This window comes from Convolutriloba macropyga, chromosome 3, assembly GCF_964194025.1.
Source record: "Convolutriloba macropyga chromosome 3, txConMacr16.3, whole genome shotgun sequence".
Taxonomy (NCBI): domain Eukaryota; kingdom Metazoa; phylum Xenacoelomorpha; order Acoela; family Convolutidae; genus Convolutriloba; species Convolutriloba macropyga.
The window spans coordinates 30,085,709-30,110,110 of NC_134470.1; the positions used below are offsets into that span (position 1 = coordinate 30,085,709).

Consider the following 24,402-nt stretch of genomic DNA (forward strand, 5'->3'; position numbering starts at 1 on the left):
AGTGACTTTCCTCATTTAAGTGAGCAAATATCTATAAAATCAGGCGTCAGGACAAAATACCCAATGCCATAATACTCGATATGTACCCAATATTTCACCCTATTGCAAAAATTATCAGACGAATATTTAGCATAAGACTACCGTTCTTTTAAGTTTTTAAGGTCAGATAATTCATTTGGCCGTGCCTAACGGGCCATAAGATTGATATGAAACTATCACATCCAGATATGGGATCATATTACAACAGATAAATTAACCGTAATCGTCAAACTTCTCATAAGAAACGGAGTAGTAATCAATACAAACGTCCCTAAGCGCTCAAAACTAATCTTTAATCATCAATTTGCCTCATATATCACAGAAACTTGTTTCTTTTAGCTCGACCATTTTTCAAATTTGTTGCAAAAGCCGAATACTTGTCACATTTCAAAGCTATTCTTCCAATTTCGCTAATTGTACTATTTTTCTGGGCGTCATGTAAGAAAATTCACCTCAAATCAATATCATTTCCAATTCAATTTTGATTTCTGTGGAAATTATTTACTTCTTTGTCACAGTTTGGATCAATTTACAACGAGCGAAAACAGTGTTTTTCGAAAAACTAATAGGTTCTAACGTCATGTTTTGTTACACTTGAAGACTAAAGTAGCAGTGCGAGCAAAAACAGTGAGAAGTTTGAAAACTAACATCACTCAAGTTTGAATAGTTGCAATTGTGGTTAACGTGACATATACATGAATGACCCACTCATGTAATATACATGAGTGATTAGATTAATGGTTTAGATTCAATTGTTTGAACTTAAAGGTCTGTGTAAATCTCCAGTATATTCCTTGTTAAATTTTCATCCAGTCCAATAGTTGATCGGCAAAGAAGAGTGCAAAGCTAAATAGAAACATTCTACAAGAACTTTTTCGAGATTTTGTGTGTTAAAACCTATTGAATTAATCTCGAAAAATTTTGTGGCTATTTAATGGTCCTGCCGATTTTATTATGCAATTTTATGCAATCCATAAGAAAGAAAAATTAAAAATAAACGTTCTCCAAGAAAGAAGAAATCTGAAAAGGTACCCCTTAGGGAGCAAAATTTCATTTTTGTTTCGACCCACTATGGTGGGGGAGGATATATACAACCAAACGTTTTTTTTGTTCAGTCAATTTTGGCCGATCCGTAGGTTCATGGTAGAGGGTTGTTAGTGGTATCATTAGAAAGCCCGTCCAGGGTAGAAAATATAACTAAAAAGATTTTTTTTAATTTTGTTTTTACCACGGAGTTATCGTGGTTTAAAATTTTGTGAAAATTTGACTGATTTTCATTGTTTATTTTTCGTATTTTTACGCAATTGTTTTGCAAATTTTGCTAAAAAGTATGTTGAAATTAGTAACCATAGTGTTCTGGTTTCTACCTCTGAAAACAAGAGTGTCGTTGAACTTTTTCGTCCAATTTTTTGGCTAAAACTTTAGCTAATATTTTAAAGAAATCAGCCTTTTTCATCAATAACAGCATGAAATAAGATTCATTAGTCCACTTTGCTTAAATTTGCCCAAATTTTATCCTAAAAAAATTGACTCAATCCTCGTTAATTTTAAAGAAAGCAAGTTTTAATAGTACATTCTTTGAGAGTGTTCTTCAGTAAAATTTTGCCAGTTTTTCTGCTAATTTAACTCGATTATGCAAAAGGCATCATTTCATTTTGATATATCGATTTTTTTATGTCAAATTTTCCATATCCATAATATTTGGATCAATTACGTGTTCCCAATAGACAAACGGCACTAGCAAGGCTAGTTTTGGTCTAAACGCTGTTTCTAAAAGTCCAAAAAAATGGGATTGTAATCAGTCGATGGTTTTCTGAATTTTTTAAAATTTTCTTGCGTCAATTAAAAAAAAACAAATCAAATCAAGGCGAACGAATGACAAGTCCAATTCACTTCCTAGGGGGTTTTAAGTAGGCCTATCTAGTTTTCGTTGACAGCTTACTGTCGTTTTGGGTTTTGAAAGGACGTGTTTTCAAAATAAGCAATGGATTATTGAACTCTAAGACATTTTCTCTCCTTTTTGGCCAATTTGTAGCTTAGGGTCAAGAAAGACAGGCTGCATCGTGTTTTTAATTGATTAACAATTAATATTTAATTCAATTTTAAGTGCTATGAAATGGTTTTTCTGCGTCGATACTACGAGTTTTCAAAAAAAATTGATATTTCGATCTTTTCCCGTCATTGAGGTTCTTTTTCTTCTGTCACATTATTGACAAAATCTTACATCATTGATAAAACATTATGGTAAAAATCACAATACTGGCTTGTAAAGAGGCGGAAAATTGCAAAGAACAGTCTCAGAGCGAATAGATTATGGTTCTAACTGCTTCGACACCGTCTTCTAGCAAAACTTAAAGAAATTTTTTATTTTTGTCGCTCCTTTAAAGTCGTTTGACATATTCTGATTGGTTGTAGGTCTTAGTGGGTTCCTATGAATGAACAAAGGAAATGAACTGATTTGAGTTGATAGCTAAAGTTTTTAATGACTTTGAAATCGGATATTTAAAAAAGTATAGACGCATTTTTAAAAATCGCATTTCGCTCTTCTTTTTTGTCTATTTATTGCCTCATTAATTAAATGTTGCATATCAAATTATTGTTGTTGACGAAATGCACAATTAAAAATATCTAATGTTTTTAGTGAATCGCCTATAGCTTTAACGGCCTCTGTACGGCTGTTTGGCAAAAGATTATTTTAAATTTTTATTTGTCTTTTTGTTTTGTCCTTCTTTTTGTAGTCGAATGATAAAAACTGGAAAACAGCAAGCGGCTTCAAATTAAAGAACGAAGGAATGAATTTACTGATTTCATTTGATAGCGATCGTTTTTTATAACTTTAGTATCAAAAAATAAATAGATTTTTTAAATTTCGCATTTTACTCTTCTTTTCTGTCTACTTGTTGCCTAGTATCACAAGTTACGGGTCTCCTATCAAAATATTGGTGTTGATGAGAGGAACAGTTGAAAATATCTAATGTTCTTAGTGCATTGCTTATAATTTTAAAGCATTTGATACCGGTTTTCAGCAAAATATGTATTTAATTTTTGATTTGGTTAATTAATCCGATCCCACTCATCCACATTCTGATTTCGCTCATCCGCAAAAAAATCACATATTTCAAAAACACTTCAAAAAAATTATCAACAACATCTTTTTCAACTGAAAAATTGAATAGATTTCTTTGTAGGTCCTAATAAAACCGATTGCATGCAACAAGACTAAAAAACTCACAAACATTTTAAAAACAAAAAATACAGTGTTGAAGCAATTAAAATCATAAACAACTAACTTGTCAATTTTCAGAATAGGTCAAGCGACTGAAAAAATAAAAACAAAGAAAAGAAAAAATCGAAAACTCAACTAAAGATTACGAGAAAAGTGTCCAATTCAATCAAACCGAAAGTTATTTGCTGAACAAACATATTCTCAATTGGCATCTCTTCAATGCAAAAGAGACCTTTCATTAATCTGATAACCTGATAAGAGACCCAAAATGAACAACAAATAGAGGCATATAACCACAAATCACAAAAATCAAAAACCCGTAATATCAAAGTCACGAAAACATTAATTAAAAAGAAAGCGCTGAACAGATTAACCTTTCTTTCAGGTGAAAGAGGATGGAACCCGTTAATATTGAAACGAACCTACAAATCGGTTGAAATACGATTGAAAAACGAAGAAAACTGACTTTTTAAACAAATCCATTTAAATAAGAAGAGCAATTAGTAATATCGACTGAAATCATTGGATATCTTCATTTTTAAGACCATAAAACGAGCAACCAATACAGGCAAAACAAAAGGAGTCATAAACAGTTACGGCAACTATTTGTCAAAGTCATAAAAAGCATGAGCATTTCTCTGACAACATAATACGCGTGAGTACTAGAGCATCTTCCGAAAGTTAACAGGATTCCTCATTAATTAAACCTCTATATCAAAAATGACTGGTCCGCAAACGGCGTAGTAAAAAAGTGCGAAAAGATTCTAAAAAGACAGCTCCACCATACAACTGCTTGTAAAAATCCGCGTTGAGAGCAAAGCTGGTCTTGATATCACTACGCACATATTAAAAACACTTGGCTGTTCCAAATTTTTGCGTATCATAATTTGGCTAAAAAAAATCTTGACTGATCACTAATAAAAAAATCCATCGTAGATAAGTATCGATTAATATTAGCGGAAGGCCGGAAAAATTATAATTAAAGGATACTTTCCTAGGAATCAAAAGTACACTAAGCCTTCATATGAGTAAACAAAACTTGCGTGAGCAGTGTCCATTTTTTATCAAGAAAGACTGAATTTTCAAAAACTGACCCCAAAAAAGAGGCCACAAAAAGTTGGACCAAACAATTCACCAGCCCTCTTGTATCTTGAGCCCGATAACATTTTGGTCAACAATTTTAACATATTTTAGCAGCATGATAAAAATTTGAACAAAAATTTACGGAGAACAAAAAATCTAAAAGTTTAGAAAAACTCAAATCTCGATAACTCCTCGGATAAAACGAAATTCAAAAAAAACATTCTTAATTTGACCTCGTACTCTTGAAGGGTCTCACAACTCTCTTCGATGAATATATCTATCTGGCCAAAATGACCAAAAACAACCCCCCCCCCCCCCCACTAATGTGGGTTCGGAACAAAAATTTCCACAAAGATCATTTTTGTCAAGAGAAACATTACTGTACTAATACTGCCACAGTCATTAATTACAAAATGCTAGATTTTCTCTGGGATAATCCATACTCAGTCAAAAACCCGATAACTATCCCAAATCAATCAAGCTAAAAAAATTATCAGCGCACCTAGCGATCATGGAAACTTGTTCAGAAATAACGTACTGTATTGAAATTCATTTTTGACTGCTAAATATAAAAAAAAATCGATCAACCTCCAGCAAACGTTTCTCCTTATATGCATACCATATTGAAAGGAATGTCAATTTTTAGGCGACATCTAGCAAAATTCAGCGCAAAAAGTTTAATTCAGAACGAAAATACACGATTAGATTACTTGCGCCGAGAGATTTCAGGAAGCAGTTCTTCACTCAACTGATATACAGACACGTAAAAAAGCACAACAGAACTTACGTACCACTCTAATAGAACGAAAGCTACTCTTCCGTTGAGCTGATAACTTTTCGACAAAACTATTGGGGCATAAAAAATTTATACCGCCAGTCTATTAGATGCAGAATCTTACCTAAATCGTTGAAATTATCAGCACAATTTCATTTATCAAATCCCACTCTGAATCAAAAATATGTTGGTTAAATATGAATTAAACTACACTGACATATAGTTAACAGATTTGCAAATAAAGGAACCAATAAAGTGCTAGAACTGGTAACAAATATGAAAGAACTGCGTGGCTTCCGAGTTAAGGTTCTCTGCTCACGTGAAGGACGGGAGAACATCAAAATTGGGGCGGTGGCTGAAATCTTGAACAGATTTTTTTTGGACTTTCGCCCATAGGTTTCTGAACTTCGTTTCTGGACCAATGAATCAAGCATGTGATCTTGACTTTTGCCCATCTTATTATTTGTCACATCATCGACGATATCTGGTCTGGTATTGTTTATACACTGCTCAAATGTAGGATCGTTCGTTGAGCAAATTATTATATCGCAGTGAACGTAAACTAACGAGGTTCTCGTCTCGTCAACGAAACGAAACGATTCAAACTGGAAGAACACTTCGTTATTCTTTGAAATATTTTCTAAAACGTGGAATGTCGAGTCCATCGGCGCTCGTTTCTGTGTGGCGATGAATCAATTCAGGCATCAAAATTAACCATATAGTGATAAATGCTTTTAGTGAATACATGTACTATGCCTTACTAGCACTTTAAGTTACAAAGCTAACAAAATGGGTCTACTCTGTCTAGCAACCCCCCCCCCCCCCCCCCCCGTGTTTTTTAATACCCCTCAATTACAATTTTTGTGTTAATTGTTATATAGCACGTTACTATGTAAAAATGGCACGTGCCCCTGGGGGGCAGTTATATGCCCACAAAGCTGGGTGGGGGTGGGTAAGAGATCTAACAGAATTTATCTACGAAATTTTAGTTTTATACACTAATATCAGCCAAAAATTCACAAGAGATGTGCAGTTACAAAAAAATGAAAAACTATCTTTTCGATTTCAGAAATTCTAAATTGAAAAGTTTGTTAAGATAATTCAAAACACAGGAGGTATAAACATCATGAAAGGTAAATTTCGACAAAAGTTTCAAAATTTACGAAAAATCTAAGCGCCTAGATAACGTTGATATTACTACTATAACACAGATTGTTGTAGATATAGTTGTTAAATTTACTACATAAGAGGAGCTTCGCTGCGATAGTAGCGTTAGAACGGTACGCCGCAATTAAGCAGATATTGAACAAGGCGGCTCAGCAATGTGCTATGGCACATAAGGTTCCGACCCCGCCCATCCACAATTTTGGCATAATTGTCTACCAAATAAGGAACAGATAGAGAACCCAAAAATTATTTTTCGGGAATACCAAAAAACCCATAAAAGCCCAAGTATTTTTCAAAAAAATTGTGTATGAACGATAAGAAAGCGTCCTAAGCAAATAACTCAGTGGAGTAAAAATTGAAGCATTAAATTGCTGTGATATGCCAATGTTAAGAAAGCGAGTCAAGACGAACAGCAAAATCAAACAACAACAACAAACATTAATTACATCTAAAACTTTTTTTCCGTTTTAAAAAACAAAATTTAATAACGAAGTCAACATACCGTCAGATGAACCTAAAACAAAACAAAATGACATATAAATCACCAGAAAAGATATGGACAAGTCCATAAAAAGGTTTGGTAACAATTAGACAAAAAAACAAAAACAGTAAAGTTTAAAAATTCGCTTATTTTTTTAAACAATTAACTTCAAAGTAATTAAAACCATTAGATATCAAGTAAAATATCACAAAGGTTTACGATTACTAATGCTTCTATAGAAGGGCATTAGGACCTGTCCTTATTCATTTCTTTAAGCGGCTAAAAAGAACAACAAAAAAACAACAAACAAAAATTCAATTGAAACTTGCCAGAAAACGCTGTCAAAACCGTCAAGCCATATTTCGGCCCTTATAATATATTCGCTTGCGCCTTCTTCAAACATCGATAAATTACTATTAGGCCATTTACTAATGAGACTAGGTAACAAGTAGACAAAAAAGAAAAAAAGGGGCAAAAGTATGTAATAATTTTGATTTTTTTCGAAACAAAATTATATCCAAAGTCACGAAAAACATTAATTACAAAATGAAATATTTAAATAGGGTCGTTTATTCATCCAAAAGAATTTTTTGAGACTTGCAATTATCCAGAATAATTCTAGCGTCTACAAAAAGAACGCCAAACATGACAAAAATCAAATTAATTTACTTTTTTTGTGAAAAACCGGTGTCGAAGTCAGTAAGGTCATAACGCATTTTTAAAAAATATTTTGGGAATCAATCCCTTTTGACACATTCCCTTGACACCCATAATGTCCTATTTGACCTGTAATTAACGACATTAGGTACCAAAAAGAAAAATAAGAAGAACAAACTTGCGAAGCTAAAAAACTTCCTTTTAGTTTGGGAAAACGATTGTTTTCAAAGTCATGAAAGCCATCAGCTATCTACTAATATCAGAATATCGGCTCATGTTTTCTTCCATGAGAAGCCAGTGAAACCTATAACTATACAGAAAATTTAAAACAATTGAATTGACAAAGTAAAAATGGCAGTTAAAGACAGAATTAAAAAATTCAATTTATTCCTTGAAGCAAGAAGTGTCGAGGCCGTTAAAACGATAATTTATATCTTTAAGGATTATAATATGTTCAATTGTGTTTCATTTTGAACGCCAATAATGTGATATGGGAACTGTCAGTAATGTGATAATGTGACTAGAAAACGTGAAAAGCTGGCAAATTTCTAAAAACAAAAAAAATCTGAAATCTAGTAGTATCAGAGCCAGAAAACAAAAACTTCAGGCTAAAAACACAATCGAGACCAAATGTCAAATACGTCGAATGAAGAAGCATTCTTTCTTTTCCGACACTAAGCTGCAAGTTGACCAAATTAAGAAAAAAAATGGAGGAAAAGTTCATTAAGCCATTATTTATTTAAAAATTAATTTAAAAAAGTCGATATTTTTTTAAAATCGAAACGATCATAAACGTTCAAGTAAAAAACTAGATGCATTAGCTTGGAGTTGCTTAGGAAGCCAACTGGACCTGTCACTCCTGAGCTTTCATTTGATATGTTCTGTTCTTTATTAATAAAAATGGGTATTTTTTCAAAAAAAAACCGACTGATTGCAATACGAAATCTTTTTGGATTGTAACAATCCACGATGGGCTTAAAACTAGCCCTGCTAATGCTTATTAACTGTTAGGAACAATTGATTTTTCGAATATTGTAGATATAGATAATTTGTTTGTTGAAAACTCAAAAAAAAATTCTGCATTTTTGATAATAAACGAGTAAAGCTAGCAAAAAACGACAAAGTTTTAATTACAGAGCACTGTCAGCGGAAGTTGAAGTAGGAATAGCCCCCTTCTGAGTCTACAAAGAGTGTATTAGTGTTGTTTGGGGGTGTAGTGCCGCAAAATTTAATCAATGTGGACTAAATAAAGTAGCTTATTTCGTGCTGTTTTTGATGAAAAAGGCTGAATTTTGAAATATTTATCCAGAGTTTTTGATCAAAAAAATTAAATCAGAAAAATCAACAAAGCTTGTTTGTCTTTAAAAATAAAATCAACGACACTATTCTTAGAAAAAATTTCAACAAATTTTAGCAAAATTGACAAAAATTTAGGCAAAAATTTCGGAAAATGTGAATAAAAACAACGTGAATTCACTCTACTGTTCTCAGAAGTTTAAACCTCGATAACTCCCTGTAGAAATTAAAAATTGGAAAAATATTTTTAATTCCATATTCTACGCTGGACGAGCTTTCTAGTGATACCAGTCTCAACTCTCTACGATGAATATATCGATCGGCGAAAATTGACTGAACAAAAAAAAACCCAGTTGAGTATATAGTTCCTCCCCCCTCAAGAGGGGTCGGAACAATTAGGGTCATTTGTAAGCTCTAAATTCTTGAGCCTCAAATGCCGTTAGCTATTACTACAATTGGATTGTTATATCACGCAATAAGTTTTTTTCTCAATTTTTTAGCTGACAAAACGAGAGGTGATTGTTTGGCTTAGATGCCTGAAGGAGGTAGTATCTGTCTCTGTCTCGATTGCTGTCAGTTTTTGTAGTCCAACAGCTCTCCAGTACTATCTTGGAATTGTACACAGTCGACAGCAACTTAGCAGAGATAAACACCGTCTGACGAGTCTCACTGTTATCCCAATTAGATACACAATAGTGAAAGCATTTCAATTATCCCTATTGACCATCTTCTCGAAACCAATTTTCTGCTGTATATTTATAAAAACAGCGAAAAAGAAACCAAAATGAAGATATCCATCTGGTTGTAGCGAACAAAATCGGGAGACCATCAACGCCATCAGCCGATGTCCTGCTTTGCGGTTAATGATATTATGGTAAAAAGGTATGACCTAAATTATGATGTGTTAGATGAGTCCGTGTGAAAAGAAGTAAAGCCGAAATTACTCAAATTGGGAGAAAACTTAGATATTTTTAGAAATGTTTTCGAACACCTGAAATGTCAGATCCAGCGGTGCTCGTTTCTCAGACACTATACATCAATCAGTTTCTGCATAAAAGTATCCCTATGCTCATAAATGTTTCAAACTATCATTTGTTTCGGTACTGTAGTTTTTGTTGCACGTCCTTGACGAAATGGCTCTTATTAAATTTTGCAAAAATTATCAAATGAAAATCGTTCAAAAATTTTTGAAATTTATGTTGTGTGCTGAAAAATGTTTTGGCGGTGAGACATGATATCAACTACGTTCGTGCTCCTATTTCGCTTGGTGCTTGCTGCACCTCAATAAAAGTTTCCAGTAGTTTCCCGAAAAGCCAAAAGAGTTCCGTTTCTGGATTTGACTATTTAACTGCAATAGTAACTTCTTAGGACCGCGATTATTCTCCCACTCGTCGATACAAAACAGACAACATTGATCAAGAGAAAAAGCTTTTTCCAACAGTTTTCTTCTTTCAATTAGACGCCTGAAATTAACTGGAAAAAATTTGCACAGCTCTTTATTAGGCAAAAAATAAGGAGGTATATACATATATAAGTCAACCTTTACAAAAAAAAATATTCCGTTATATTTATGTCAACCGTTATAGTTATGTGCTAAATTCGATATAAAGTTTATCCAGATCTTGTGGTCCTTTAGAATTAATGTTAACCCAAACCGGGGGTTAGAATAAATTAGCACTGTGGTAATTCAATACTATCAAAAAATAAACCAGCAATCGTCAAAGAGATTGGTGAAAAATCAAAGTAAAAAAGAATCTGGACGACAGTAATGAAAGCTTTTTCGCTGTGACATTTTTTCCCGTCTGGCATTCAGTTTAGCAATGAAGCAGCGCACGTAAACTTAAATTGATTTTAACCAATAAAAACGCCTAATTGACGCTGAGAGTAAATTTCCCAACAAATTAAAAAGAAACCTTCCTTTTATTCTTTTCATTTGTAGTGACAACAATGCTAACTAAAGCTTGATTTATGTCAACACATAACTTGAATCAATGCTAAGAAATATCCATCCGTACTTCACTTCTACAGGCAACATAATATTGTTCTCAAAACCAAGGAAAAAACATAAAGCGACTACCATTGAACGACAGGCGGGACTGTAGACTTGATAAATTTGTCTTTATGGGAGCATAATAATCCCACTATGGAGGGGTTCAAGCCGTAGACCTGCCTCGTGCTAGACTGACAAATTAATCACTCGGCTATCAGGCTCTTGTGCTATCGAACTCACAATCGCTTTTCTCTGAGCAAGACTTTATTTCTGATCGAAGTCACGCAAAAAAAAAGTAGAAGCCAAGCATAAACAAGTCGCTCCAGACGCGAAATCGAAACAATCCAAAACGTTGCATAAAAAAACACACACTCTCACACACTTACAATAATTGCTTCGAACTTCGTTTGAGAGCAATTAACACTAAATACGGGCAAAAATAAAAAAAAAATACACAAAACATTTTCGAAAACAAGTAGAGATAAAGCGGAATTGATTAATTACAGAACCAAGATAGCCAACATATCTACAGACTGAAAAATACAATAAAGCATCACGCAAAACCCTGTGAAATATATTCATCTAAAAACAATCAAAAACACCAGAGGCTTAAAAATATAATGAAAAAAAATTAAAGATCAAAGCCACAACACTTAATTTAGAGGGCCTCTAGCCAAGATAATTTTTGATGGTAGCACAAATTCTGACCACGAAGGGGTCCGCACACCTGCATCCAGCAAAATAGTCTGACACATTATCCGCTCGGCTTTCAGGGCCTTGCGATAGCTTATCTCACAATCGGTTTTGTTTTAGCAACAGAGTTCATCTCTGAAAAATAGTAATTTAGGTCAAACAAAAACTAAAAAGTAAAGGCTGACAAATTCACTCGAGAGGCAAACCGAAAGAATGTTCTAGAAGAAAACGGCCAAGAATAAATTTTACATTAAAAAAGACACACGTTTACAAACACAGCTTCAAATTTTGTTCGAGAGCAATCAATCAACAAGTAAGGGGGCTCAGCCAAACCAACTAAAATTGGTGTTACAACCAACCTTAGAGAATTTCGGATAAAAAAATGAGGCGATAAAACCGAAGGCAGCACAACAGTGCTATATAAAAACTGCTACCACTTGTTTCTAGTCCTAAATTAGCAGTCCTAACTCGATTTGATGTCATTATCTTTTAATTGTTGGCAATCACATCGACAACTCTGATACAGTTCAGAATTATTTAATTACGTACATTGGGACTGCAGTATTATTTACGTAGGCATCACTTGTGTATTATCCGAAGACCACTTAAACGTGGTATGAATAATTCCTCCAATTTTCAATCATTTGTGTGGAACGAGGTGTATCTTTAACATTTAGTTCTCTAAATAAGTTACAACATGAATATTAGTCAACTTGGGACTTTCACCCACCACTCGGATGCAAGCGCCTTCGTGTCAGCACGCTGCGTTACGGTACAATTTCCTTTCTGCCCGGATATGCTTCTTGAGTCAATGCTGTTGCAAAAAACTCGTTAAAATATTCAACACGTTAATTGAGAGTTTGTCAAAGTTTGTTTTCAATTTCATTGGAAGGAGAGAAAACTGAAAACGTTTGGTCATTCCTAAGTTCTCAAAAAGTTAGTCTTTAGAACATTATTGCTAGTCCTCTGGACCTTCCAACATGCACTCAGCCTCTAGCTCCCTCTTGTCAAGACACTAAGCCCTTGGGCAAATAAAATTTTTGTTTCAACGTAGACTAGGAGTACGTGGAGTGTTTCATAGAGAACCGGATAACCAGCGGGGCCCTCTAACAGGAACCGGATCATCACCACGTTTGATCCCCCAGCTTAAAGGGGTTAAAACATAAAGCTCTTCAGTTACCTTAATCATACCGTAATTGGGACTAAACTTTCTGGAGGTACTTTTATACATGTGAAAAAATAAGCATGTAGGAAGTTTAACAATGACTATTCAAACGCGATGTGTGAAAAAACTAGAAATGCTTTCTTGACTACGAAGGGTGACCCGAATGGCTGTGGCACTCTGAAGTGTGAGTCTTTGAAGAGGGTGAGTTGGAAGTTGAGGTGTCCAGTGGCATAGGCATCCACAGAGTACATCTGCAGATCATCCAGTCCTCGCAACGTCAGGCCATGAATAGACAGAGTGCAACGAACATGTGCTGAAAGACCGGCGCACAATTTTACAAAAAGCAGAAAAATTATTTTAAAAAGCGGACGCAATTTTTGAAGACGCCAACATTAAGAGCTAAACTGTAAAATATTGCAATCCATTAATGAATCAGAAACAAAAATGAACGAAAAAGAAAAACATCACGGACGCTTGTAAATTGCTCATTAAAGATTTGGTTTTTGATATTCACCATTTGATACCAAATTCCTCAAATCCGTTGAAAACTTGGTACGTTGAAAAATAGTATTTTAATATGCACTTAAAGAGAAACTCGTAAACCTTCGAAGTCTGATGACTTTGAGCCCGGGAACATCGGCGGGAATACACGCACAGTCTGCTCGAATGTGACTTCGGTGGCCGAGTGGATTGTACGAGAGGTGAGGCAGTGGTCGTAGGGGAACACGAGGGTGAAGTAGGTCGAGTTCATCTGCATGATACATCGCTTGTCATTTAGGTGGAGTAGCTCGCCCGGGAGGGTAAGGCCGACCTCCAAGGAAGAGGAAAAGTCAGAAGCGATGTTCACTGACAGACTTAATTTAGTGGCTTTTTTCATCCCAAAACTTAGAGGGACTAGAACCTAAAGCTCCCATTACCTAAATTAAACCATAATGAGGGGTTATAATTTAATGGGGGTGGCTATAAGATAAGAATGGGCTGATATGTAGGAGAGACCAGATTCACAACAAAGCTGATATCGCCTATGGATACAATTGCCAATATTATATTCCAGTGAAACTCGGATGGTTTTTAAAAACCATGACTCTATTATTTAGGTTCTAAATTTGCAGATTTTGAACTGTTTGATATGTATAAGAACAAAAATTGATGTCAAATATGCCTATTAGTCTGAACATCTCTTCAAAGCCAATCTGAGGCCAAAGCGTTTATCTCCGTAAGCATACTCACGTGAATAGATATGAGCATATATGTGGGCATACATTGAGCTATAATGGAGTCGTGCGCTTGCGTGAGTCTATTGTACTGATTGCCTTCTGAGGAATGAAGAGGGCAAATGGGATTTGGAGGTGCAAGGGGTCGTGCACGGTAACTCAATCCAGAAGTGAGGCCTCGTGTGTGACATATGAATATATAGACTGAACATTTGAGAACAGTTTCAAATACGAGATAGGATTTTTGATGTCGAGGTTCTTCAATAAGTCATACTGATTTTCCAAATAATAACTTAGGAGATAAAAAGTTCCAGATTAAAAAATTCATCGCTCTATTCAAATATTAAAATGATTGAAAAATATTCAGAAAACAGCATCCGAGGGATTTTCCAGTAATCACAATTTTTTTTTCTATTTAAAAGTTACCTTTAAAACCAAAAACATCATAATCATCAAATACTTAAACAGTTTTTCATTTTTGACGATTCAATACGAGTGGTTTTTAAATTGAACATAGCCGGCAGATTGCCGGAATAGCTGCGAAAGAATAGACCTGCGTGCCATATAATAGAGATAGAAACAGATACAGATCTAAATTGAAAAAAAATCGACGCCGCCCAAAAAACTAGGTAAAAAACATTCAGCAATAAGTTAATAAAACTTGTTAAAATCATTCCGCAGAAGCCTCTTATTAGGGACCTTTACTGCACATATGAGTTCCTTTGACCTTAAACAAATTAAACTTTAAGTTTTAAAGTGCAAAAGTCATTTTATTGAGTGAGGTAAGTCACGTATGATCAAAAGCTAATCATGCAAATAATCCAAAAACTTTTGCTAAAGCGAGTGAGAAATGACGTCCCGCGCGCAAATGCCGTTAGTGAGAGGAAGAAGTCATCAAGAAAATTTGACTTTCTCAGCTTTGCTGTGTGAACAAATGTAAAACGAAAAAAGAGCGTCAGACGAGGAAACAATAAAAAACATAGCAGGACAAGTCCTGACGTACAATTCAATGAATTTTCATTGACTACACAGAAAACTAGACCTAGAAGGGATTATGAATTGATTGGTAAAACCATTTAGAAAAAAATCCAATCCAAAAAATCGAAAAAACAGTAAAAAGCAAATTGAAATTGCCGCATGTGAACAAAAAACCACTAGCGAGAAACCGCGTTTTTGTGCAGTTTTCTCACTCTACTTTAAACTTGGAGCAAAAAAATTTCGAGCCGCAAAACCACTCACTTTTTCGCTCCACTTCCTGTTTCGGCGTGACCAAAATTGACTCCAAATTGACTTCAAAAAAACATGAAAATGTGTGAACAGATCTTAAAAAAAAGACAGCGCCCCAATACAATTCAAATTCTTTGAATTGTAAAAAACCAAGAGCACCGCAATATAACTCCGCTCAGCTTACACTTCGCAGCTATAAAAAGAAACAGCAAAGCCAAAAAAATGTTTGCTCGGAGTTTGAGCATCCGTTAAGGCGTACATCGATATTTTTATCGTAACTTTTATAAACAAAACCAAACTCAACAGAGTTGAAAAGAAAAATAAAAAATTCACCGAAAAATAGCACCCATGAAAACCACTAAAAGTATAAATTTTGCTGACCAATGAAGAGCAAGAGGGCTGTCATTAGAGATTAAAAAACAAGACGAGAGGAGAAAAACAAGCACACCAAAACTCGAAAATCATTTAGATGTTAGAAAAAATGGTCGTAAACTACATAAAGCAAGTAGTCATACACCGAAATCCCGTTTTAATTACTTAAAACTTATTTTAAAACTTAAAGGGTGCTTTGCTAAAAGAGTAAGCGACTACAAACCAAAAAATTATTGTATTATGCTTAAAAACCAACTGATAAAGAAGCCTTTCTGATTCAGACACTGTGCAAAATGAATATCCTATCCCTAGACTTGTATCTGGGAAGCAACATGTAATTGTAGTGTGTTGTGTTGGATCAGTGATAGCTCCACCGTTTATTCTTGGCAATTTAAATTTGATATTTACTGTTTTTTCAATTTTGTTGGATTGGATTTTTTTCTAAATAACATTTTGAAAAAAATCCAATCCAAAAATCGAAAAAACAGTAAAAATGAAATTAAAATTGCTGCATGTGAACAAAAAACCACTAACGAGAAAGCGAATTTTTGTTCAAACACAGTTTTCTCACTCTACTTTAAATTTGGAGCAAAAAAATTTCACGCCGCAAAACCACTCGCTTTTTCGCTCCACTTCCTGTTTCGGCGTGACCAAAATCACTACTCCAAATTGACTTCAAAAAAACATGAAAATGTGTGAACAGATCTTAAAAAAAAGACAGCGCCCCAATACAATTCAAATTCTTTGAATTGTAAAAAACCAAGAGCACCGCAATATAACTCCGCTCAGCTTACACTTCGCAGCTATAAAAAGAAACAGCAAAGCCAAAAAAATGTTTGCTCGGAGTTTGAGCATCCGTTAAGGCGTACATCGATATTTTTATCGTAACTTTTATAAACAAAACCAAACTCAACAGAGTTGAAAAGAAAAATAAAAAATTCACCGAAAAATAGCACCCATGAAAACCACTAAAAGTATAAATTTTGCTGACCAATGAAGAGCAAGAGAGCTGTCATTAGAGATTAAAAAACAAGACGAGAGGAGAAAAACAAGCACACCAAAACTCGAAAATCATTTAGATGTTAGAAAAAATGGTCGTAAACTACATAAAGCAAGTAGTCATACACCGAAATCCCGTTTTAATTACTTAAAACTTATTTTAAAACTTAAAGGGTGCTTTGCTAAAAGAGTAAGCGACTACAAACCAAAAAATTATTGTATTATGCTTAAAAACCAACTGATAAAGAAGCCTTTCTGATTCAGACACTGTGCAAAATGAATATCCTATCCCTAGACTTGTATCTGGGAAGCAACATGTAATTGTAGTGTGTTGTGTTGGATCAGTGATAGCTCCACCGTTTATTCTTGGCAATTTAAATTTGATATTTACTGTTTTTTCAATTTTGTTGGATTGGATTTTTTTCTAAATAACATTTTGAAAAAATCCAATCCAAAAATCGAAAAAACAGTAAAAATCAAATTAAAATTGCTGCATGTGAACAAAAAACCACTAACGAGAAAGCGAATTTTTGTTCAAACACAGTTTTCTCACTCTACTTTAAATTTGGAGCAAAAAAATTTCACGCCGCAAAACCACTCGCTTTTTCGCTCCACTTCCTGTTTCGGCGTGACCAAAATCACTACTCCAATTTGACTTCAAAAAATCAACAAAATGTGTGAGGATCTTAAAAAAAAGACAGCGCCCCAATACAATTCAAATTCTTTGAATTGTAAAAAAGCCAGAGCACCGCAATATAACTCCGCTCAGCTTACACTTCGCAGCTATAAAAAGAAACAGCAAAGCCAAAAAAATGTTTGCTCGGAGTTTGAGCATCCGAAAATGCGTACATCGACAATTTTATCGTAACTTTTATAAACAAAACCAAACTAAACAGAGCTGAGAAGAAAACTCAAAAAAACTCAGCGAAAAATAGCACCCATGAAAACCACTAAAAAGATAATTTTCGCTGACCAATGAAGAGCAAGAGAGCTGTCATTAGAGAGATTAAAAAACAAGACGAGAGGAGAAAAACAAGCACACTAAAACTCGAAAATCATTTATATGTTAGAAAAAATGGTCACAAACTACATAAAGCAAGTAGTCATACACAGAAATCCCGTTTTAAATACTTAAAACTTATTTAAAAACTTAAAGAGTGCTTGGCTAAAAGAGTAAGCGACTAAAAACCAAAAAATTATTGTATTGTGCTTAAAAATCAACTGATAAAGAAGCCTTTCTGATTCAGACACTGTGCAAAATGAATATCCTATCCCTAGAATTGCATCTAGGAAGCATCTAGGAAGAATTGCATCTGGATATTTTTCTAAATAACATTTTGAAAAAAATCCAATCCAAAAAATCGAAAAAACAGTAAAAATCAAATTAAAATTGCTGCATTTGAACAAAAAATCACTAACGAGAAAGCGAATTTTTGTTCAAACACAGTTTTCTCACTCTACTTTAAATTTGGAGCAAAAAAATTTCACGCCGCAAAACCACTCGCTTTTTCGCTCCACTTCCTGTTTCGGTGTGACCAAAATCACTACTCCAATTTGACTTCAAAAAATCAACAAAATGTGTGAGGATCTTAAAAAAAAGACAGCGCCCCAATACAATTCAAATTCCTTGAATTGTAAAAAAAGCCAGAGCACCGCAATATAACTCCGCTCAGCTGACACTTCGCAGCTATAAAAAGAAACAGCAAAGCCAAAAAAATGTTTGCTCGGAGTTTGAGCATCCGAAAATGCGTACATCGACAATTTTATCGTAACTTTTATAAACAAAACCAAACTAAACAGAGCTGAGAAGAAAACTCAAAAAAACTCAGCGAAAAATAGCACCCATGAAAACCACTAAAAAGATAATTTTCGCTGACCAATGAAGAGCAAGAGAGCTGTCATTAGAGAGATTAAAAAACAAGACGAGAGGAGAAAAACAAGCACAACAAAACTCGAAAATCATTTACATGTTAGAAAAAATGGTCATAAACTACATAAAGCAAGTAGTCATACACAAATCCCGTTTTAATTACTTAAAACTAATTTAAAAACTTAAAGAGTGCTTGGCTAAAAGAGTAAGCGACTACAAACCAAAATATTATTGTTTTATGCTTAAAAACCAACTGATAAAGCAGCCTTTCTGATTCAGACACAGTGCAAAATGAATATCCTATCCCAAGAATTGCATCTAGGAAGCAACATGGAATTGTATTGTGTTGTGTTGGATAAGTGATAGCTCCACCGTTTGTTCTTGGCGATTTCAATTTGATTTTTACTATTTTTTCGATTTTTTGGATTGGATTTTTTTCTAAATAACATTTAGAAAAGATCCAATCCAAAAAACCGAAAAAACAGTAAAAATCAAATTGAAATTGCCGCATGTGAACAAAAAACCACTAGCGAGAAAGCGAACTTTTGTTCAAACACAGTTTTCTCACTCTACTTTAAATTTGGAGCAAAAAAAATCACGCCGCAAAACCACTCGCTTTTTCGCTCCACTTCCTGTTTCGGCGTGACCAAAATCACTACTCCAATTTGACTTCAAAAAATCATGAAAATGTGTCAACAGATCTTAAAAAAAGACACCGCCCCAATACAATTCAAATTCTTTAAATTGTAAAAAACCTAGAGCACCGCAATATAACTCCGCTCAGCTTACAGCTTCGCAGCTATAAAAAGAAACAGCAAAGCCGAAAAAATGTTTGCTCGGAGTTTGAGCATCCGTTAAGGCGTACATCGACATTTTTATCGTAACTTTTATAAACAAAACCACACTAAACAGAGCTGAAAAAAAGATCAAAAAAACTAAGCAAAAAATAGCACCCATTAAAACCACTAAAAAGATAATTTTCGCTGACCAATGAAGAGCAAGAGAGCTGTCATTAGAGAGATTAAAAAACAAGACGAGAGAAGAAAAACAAGCACACCAAAAATCGAAAATCATTTACATGTTAGAAAAAATGGTCATAAACTAAATAAAGCAAGTAGTCATACACAGAAATCCCGTTTTAATTACTTAAAACTTATTTACAAACCAAAATATTATTGTATTATGCTTAAAAACCAACTGATAAAGAAGCCTTTCTGATTCAGACACTGTGCAAAATGAATATCCTATCCCTAGACTTGTATCTGGGAAGCAACATGGAATTGTATTGTGTTGTGTTGGATCAGTGATAGCTCCACCGTTTATTCTTGGCAATTTCATTTTGATTTTTACTTTTTTTCGATTTTTTGGATTGGATTTTTTTCTAAATAACATTTAAAAAAAATCCAATCCAAAAAATCGAAAAAACAGTAAAAATCAAATTGAAATTGCCGCATGTGAACAAAAAACCACTAGCGAAAAAGCGAATTTTTGTTCAAACACAGTTTTCTCACTCTACTTTAAATTTGGAGCAAAAAAATTCACGCCGCTAAACCACTCGCTTTTTAGCTCCACTTCCTGTTTCGGCGTGACCAAAATCACTACTCCAATTTGACTTCAAAAAATCATGAAAATGTGTCAACAGATCTTAAAAAAAGACAGCGCCCCAATACAATTCAAATTGTTTGAATTGTAAAAAACCAAGGGCACCGCAATATAGCTCCGCTCAGCTTACAGCTTCGCAGCTATAAAAAGAAACAGCAGAGCCAAAAAAATGTTTGCTCGGAGTTTGAGCATCCGTTAATGCGTACATCGAACTTTTTATCGTAACTTTTATAAACAAAACCAAACTAAACAGAGCTGAAAAGAAAAATCAAAATACCTCAGCGAAAAATAGCACCCATGAAAACCACTAAAAATATAATTTTCGCTGACCAATGAAGAGCAAGCGAGCTGTCATTAGAGATTAAAAAACAAGACGAGAGGAGAAAAACAAGCACACCAAAACTCGACAATCATTTACATGTTTAAAAAAATGGTCATAAACTACATAAAGCAAGTAGTCATACACAGAAATCCCGTTTTAATTACTTAAAGCTTATTTAAAAACTTAAAGAAGAAACCAAACTGATAAAGAAGCCTTTCTGATTCAGACACTGTGCAAAATGAATATCCTATCCCTAGAATTGCATCCAGGAAGCAACATGGAATTGTATTGTGTTGTGTTGGATCAGTGATAGCTCCACCGTTTGTTCTTGACGAATTGAGTCCTCGATTACTTGACGAGAAATCGGATCGGTGGCTGATTGTCTTCTCGTGTCTCGGCTGAGGTGGTTGTGGACGAGCCGTTACGACGTAGTTGACCATATAAAGAATAGAATCAGTAGATAGTTGTATTGATGAGATATTTTATTGTTTCTGTTGCAAAAATAATCATTAAATGAAATGAAGAAGTCCTGATTCTGAAGAATACGATTTGGAAAATGTGAAATAACAGAAATGGAATTTGAGTTTTGTTCAATGAAACTTTCAAGCTTAAAATCCGTTCGGCATATAGGTATATACAAGAGAATAGAACAATCTGAACTAGAGGGAATTAGGAAAGAGTATCAAACACAACCATAAACAAATGACCAACTCAAACTTCCAAATTGAACCGTTTATTGTACGGTATAGTTATAATTTCCACATTAACTTCACATAAAATAGATTCGGAGCAAAGTCATTAACGATGAATCAACTCGTACATTCAATCAACTCGATGAAATGCGTACACTTGTTCTCAGAAAGAAGCAAGAATACTCAGGCGGATGAAATGCCGTTGCATGACTTTTGCCACATACTCGCTCCTTAAACTTTAACCCCATTTAATTTACCTCTCTATCATTTCACCCATATTTTAGTTCTTTATGTAATCGGCAAAAAAAATTGGTACGTTGTGTTTGGGAAAGGGTTGCGGAGTAAAAATTATCGGGGTTAAGTGATGTAAGGGCGAAAAGATATGATGCTAAACAAGGGTGGTTATATTAATTAGTATGAAACGGTAGAACCAATCAAGACCGATTATGTCTGACTATATTGACCGAATAAAGGGGCCAAATTGTTCCCTGATTAATAGCGCACGAAAACGCGCACCTTGCCACACAATTCTGACCAGTACACGACTATGATAAACATTATAATTGTATAGGTTACATGACTTTGATGAAGCTAATAGAAAACCACGAAACAGTGCGAGATGTCAGTCAGAACTTCTAAGTGACGTCTACAGAGCTGGGTAACCATTTTGAAACATATAATGTTCAAGTTCACTACATCTTAACTTCTGCTCTGGTATATAGGAACCTTAACCATGCGAATAAAACTTGCTTCTGAGTTTTTAGAAACTGTTCACAATGTTCATCATTTTTACAACAACTCAGATTAAAAAGGTAAAGAGAAATGACTGACGAATTTTGATGATAATGGCGAGGAGGTCCTGGATCTCTTGATCTGGTTTCGGCATCGCTCTCAGCTCCCCTAATTCCCCATTGTCCAGACCATTGACCAACTTCACTGTCTCACTGTGCAACTTATCAGTCTTGTAACACGCCCGCTCATACGCCAGTCGAAATTCGGGAAGTGCCTGAAACGAAGGTCAAAAGGGTATCCAGGTTATTGTAGTTATAGCCATTTCCAACAGACGAAAGATTCACATCAGCATGTATTCTGGGATACGACCAGACAATTAATAATCTTAATTCCGACTGCTTAGTGTATTTGATCCAGCATAATCAAATCAAAGCCCTGCAAGGGACTGAAAACTTTCTATCTGCAACACTAAAAATAACAATTGACAAGATCAAGGGCGCTTTTTCACAAAAAAACTTTCGGACAAAAAATAATTAAGACAGCAATTAACATCGGACCTTCAAAAGTCTGCAATTCCAGGGCCGCATGGCCTAATGGATAAGGCGCCTGACTACGAATCAGGAGATTGAGGGTTCAAGTCCCTCTGTGGTCAAGTATTTTAAATTTTCCATATGGGAACTCAGGTCATGTGGTTGGAGGCAAATTTTGCTTATTGCGGAAAAGAGGCCTTACGACTTTCATGGATAACACTGCGTCCATGGAAACAATGAATCCAAAATTTCCAAAATAAAATTCCAAAACATTTCTCCAAAATAGGACAATGGTGGAAAAATTATAGTTTGACAGTGAAATAGATTTACACATTCGTATAAATTGAAAAAATACCCAGCCGATTCCAGGAAAATAGCCGCCATTGATTCCCAAAACACCGATTGGGACTGACGGAACAGAAAAACAATGATAAAAAATTGTAAAAAAAACATTTTAAAAGTATAAACTATTTGATTGGATTTCGTAGTTATGCATAAAACAGATTCTAGCTGAGAGGATACAAATGCTAGTATAAAAACCAGTAAGCATTAGAGATTGTAACTAAGACTCATAAGAACAAAGTTGGAGTAGCGGGCATCTAAAATTGGGCTTTAAAGGTTTATCCCGTTTCAAATTTTGATTTCGGTTTTCGATACTCATTCTGTTCATTTTAGATTGCTTTACTGAGACACTACTGTTTAAAAGCAGTTTGAACATAATGATAGACAATTGAAGCTAGCCTAGAGAAAACAAAAATATTTCAAGCAAAATTTTGAACAAGCAGTGAACAAAGGTAGAGTGGAACGAATTTCACCACAACAAGGCCTGAATTACAATCCATAGAACTGAATGAAAAACCCAGCGTTACTGTAACCGACCGGCAGATAAATTGAGCAATACCAGTCAAAAAGAAAAGCAATCTCAAAAACTGAGAAACTAAAATTATCAGACAAACTAAACAAAAAGATAATCACTGCTGAAACTCTCGAAGCGTTTACACTGAAGCCCAAAATTGATCTATTTTAATATATTCAATAGCCCACGCAAAAACATTTGAAGAGATTTGTTGGCCAATAAAGAAAACAAAATGTAGAAATTAGAAAACAACTCCATTCGCAAAAATTTTCAAAAAACCTGAAAAAAGCAAAATTTATGACCTTTAGAGTTTATGTTTGAAGTACCAAAACATAGGGCTCAATAATAATCATAAAAAATAATTACGTTGAAAATGAACTTCATCAATTTTAACAAACGTCAACTCAATAGTCAAACAAAAAAACGTCAAAATTGCACCACCTTGGGTTCAAACCCTCCTAAAAATGATCTTTTAATATCAAATGGAGGCCTTCATAGCAGCTTCAGCACTTGAAAAGATATTAAAGCTACCTGAGGGATTCTAATGAAACTTAATGCCCGCTGGGCCTTACCTCTTTATCCCGCTTTTAAAGATCAAAGTTGTGAAAATTCTTTAAAAGCAACTTTCAAAAATATAGCATGACTTGTCCTAAAATACAATCCAAAGAATTGAATGAAATACTCAGAACTAATCTAGCTGACCATCAGATCAATCAAGCACTGTCTGCCAAAAAGAAAACAATTTCAAAAGTTGAGAAAATAAAATAATCACTCAAACTAAGCAAAAACATAACTATTGCTATAATTCTTGAAGCTTTTGCGCTGGAGAAAAAAATGATTCATATTAAAACACATGCCAACCCACAGAAGGCATTGAAAGAGCTTTATCGTTCAACAAAGATAAAGAAATCGAGACAAATTGACAATTGCTTAAGAATTTCAAATCACAAAATTTAAAATATGCTTCTTAATTTTGCCCTTATAATTTAACATCACTTAATTGTATCTAAAATCCAATCACTTACCCAACTGCAAGACCTAAAAAGTTTCATTGGCCCGTAAATATTGATAAACGTAGAACATGACAAAAAAATTTGAAAACTTGAAAACAATTGCAAACTTTAATGAATTGTTGCTAAAATCTGTGATATTAATTTCTTCAGAACATTTTCAATGTCTATAGAGGCTATGCAGTATGCCAAATTGAAGCCGAAAAAAATTTAATTGGCTCATAAGTATCGATAAACTAGGAACATGACAACAATTTCCAGAAATTGAAATTTTCAAATTTTATTAAAACGCAAAAAATTGCGGTTTTAAAAAAAGAAAAGCAATCCATTGCCCTAGCTGCAATTCATTAACATAATATGAGACACCAAAGGAGGTTCTTGGCGACTGAGGCAAGAAAACTCGA

The 24,402-nt window shown here is 34.4% G+C and overlaps 3 protein-coding genes and 1 non-coding gene across 9 annotated transcripts in view; 2 read left to right on the forward strand and 2 right to left on the reverse strand.

Annotated features, from left to right (window-relative positions):
• Positions 1–24,402, reverse strand: part of LOC142336146 (dynein beta chain, ciliary-like) — a 226,683-nt gene that overhangs the window by 74,500 nt on the left and 127,781 nt on the right. For all 5 annotated transcript variants that reach the window (XM_075384733.1, XM_075384736.1, XM_075384734.1 and 2 more), the window contains one exon: positions 21,702–21,876. In XM_075384733.1, the coding sequence (XP_075240848.1) occupies positions 21,702–21,876 (175 nt within the window). The remainder of the gene's footprint in view (positions 1–21,701; positions 21,877–24,402) is intronic.
• LOC142336147 (multiple coagulation factor deficiency protein 2 homolog) overlaps positions 1–24,402 on the forward strand; it is a 548,941-nt gene that overhangs the window by 68,568 nt on the left and 455,971 nt on the right. The gene's annotated exons all lie outside the window — the stretch shown is intronic.
• On the reverse strand, positions 12,407–14,049 carry LOC142336992 (uncharacterized). Of its 2 annotated transcripts, XM_075386001.1 has the most exons (3): positions 13,803–14,049; positions 13,176–13,383; positions 12,407–12,885 (listed from the first exon to the last, which is right to left on the reverse strand). In XM_075386001.1, exons 1-3 carry the CDS (start codon positions 13,830–13,832, stop codon positions 12,674–12,676), a joined length of 450 nt encoding a protein of 149 aa, XP_075242116.1. In that variant the 5' UTR covers positions 13,833–14,049; the 3' UTR covers positions 12,407–12,673. The 2 variants fall into 2 exon arrangements, with proteins under 2 accessions (XP_075242116.1, XP_075242115.1); XM_075386000.1 differs by lacking the exon at positions 13,803–14,049 and having other exon boundaries at positions 13,176–13,461.
• Trnar-acg (transfer RNA arginine (anticodon ACG)) lies at positions 22,182–22,254 on the forward strand. The gene has a single exon. It is a non-coding gene; the product is annotated as a tRNA-Arg (tRNA).

Bases quoted from the DNA above. Each gene is read 5' to 3' on its own strand.
- LOC142336992 (XM_075386000.1), bottom strand. From the start codon at position 13,449: ATGAAAAAAGCCACTAAATTAAGTCTGTCAGTGAACATCGCTTCTGAC. The intron at 12,886-13,175 runs GTTTACGAGTTT...CCGGTCTTTCAG, and splicing joins AAAGTCATCAGACTTCGAAG to CACATGTTCGTTGCACTCTG.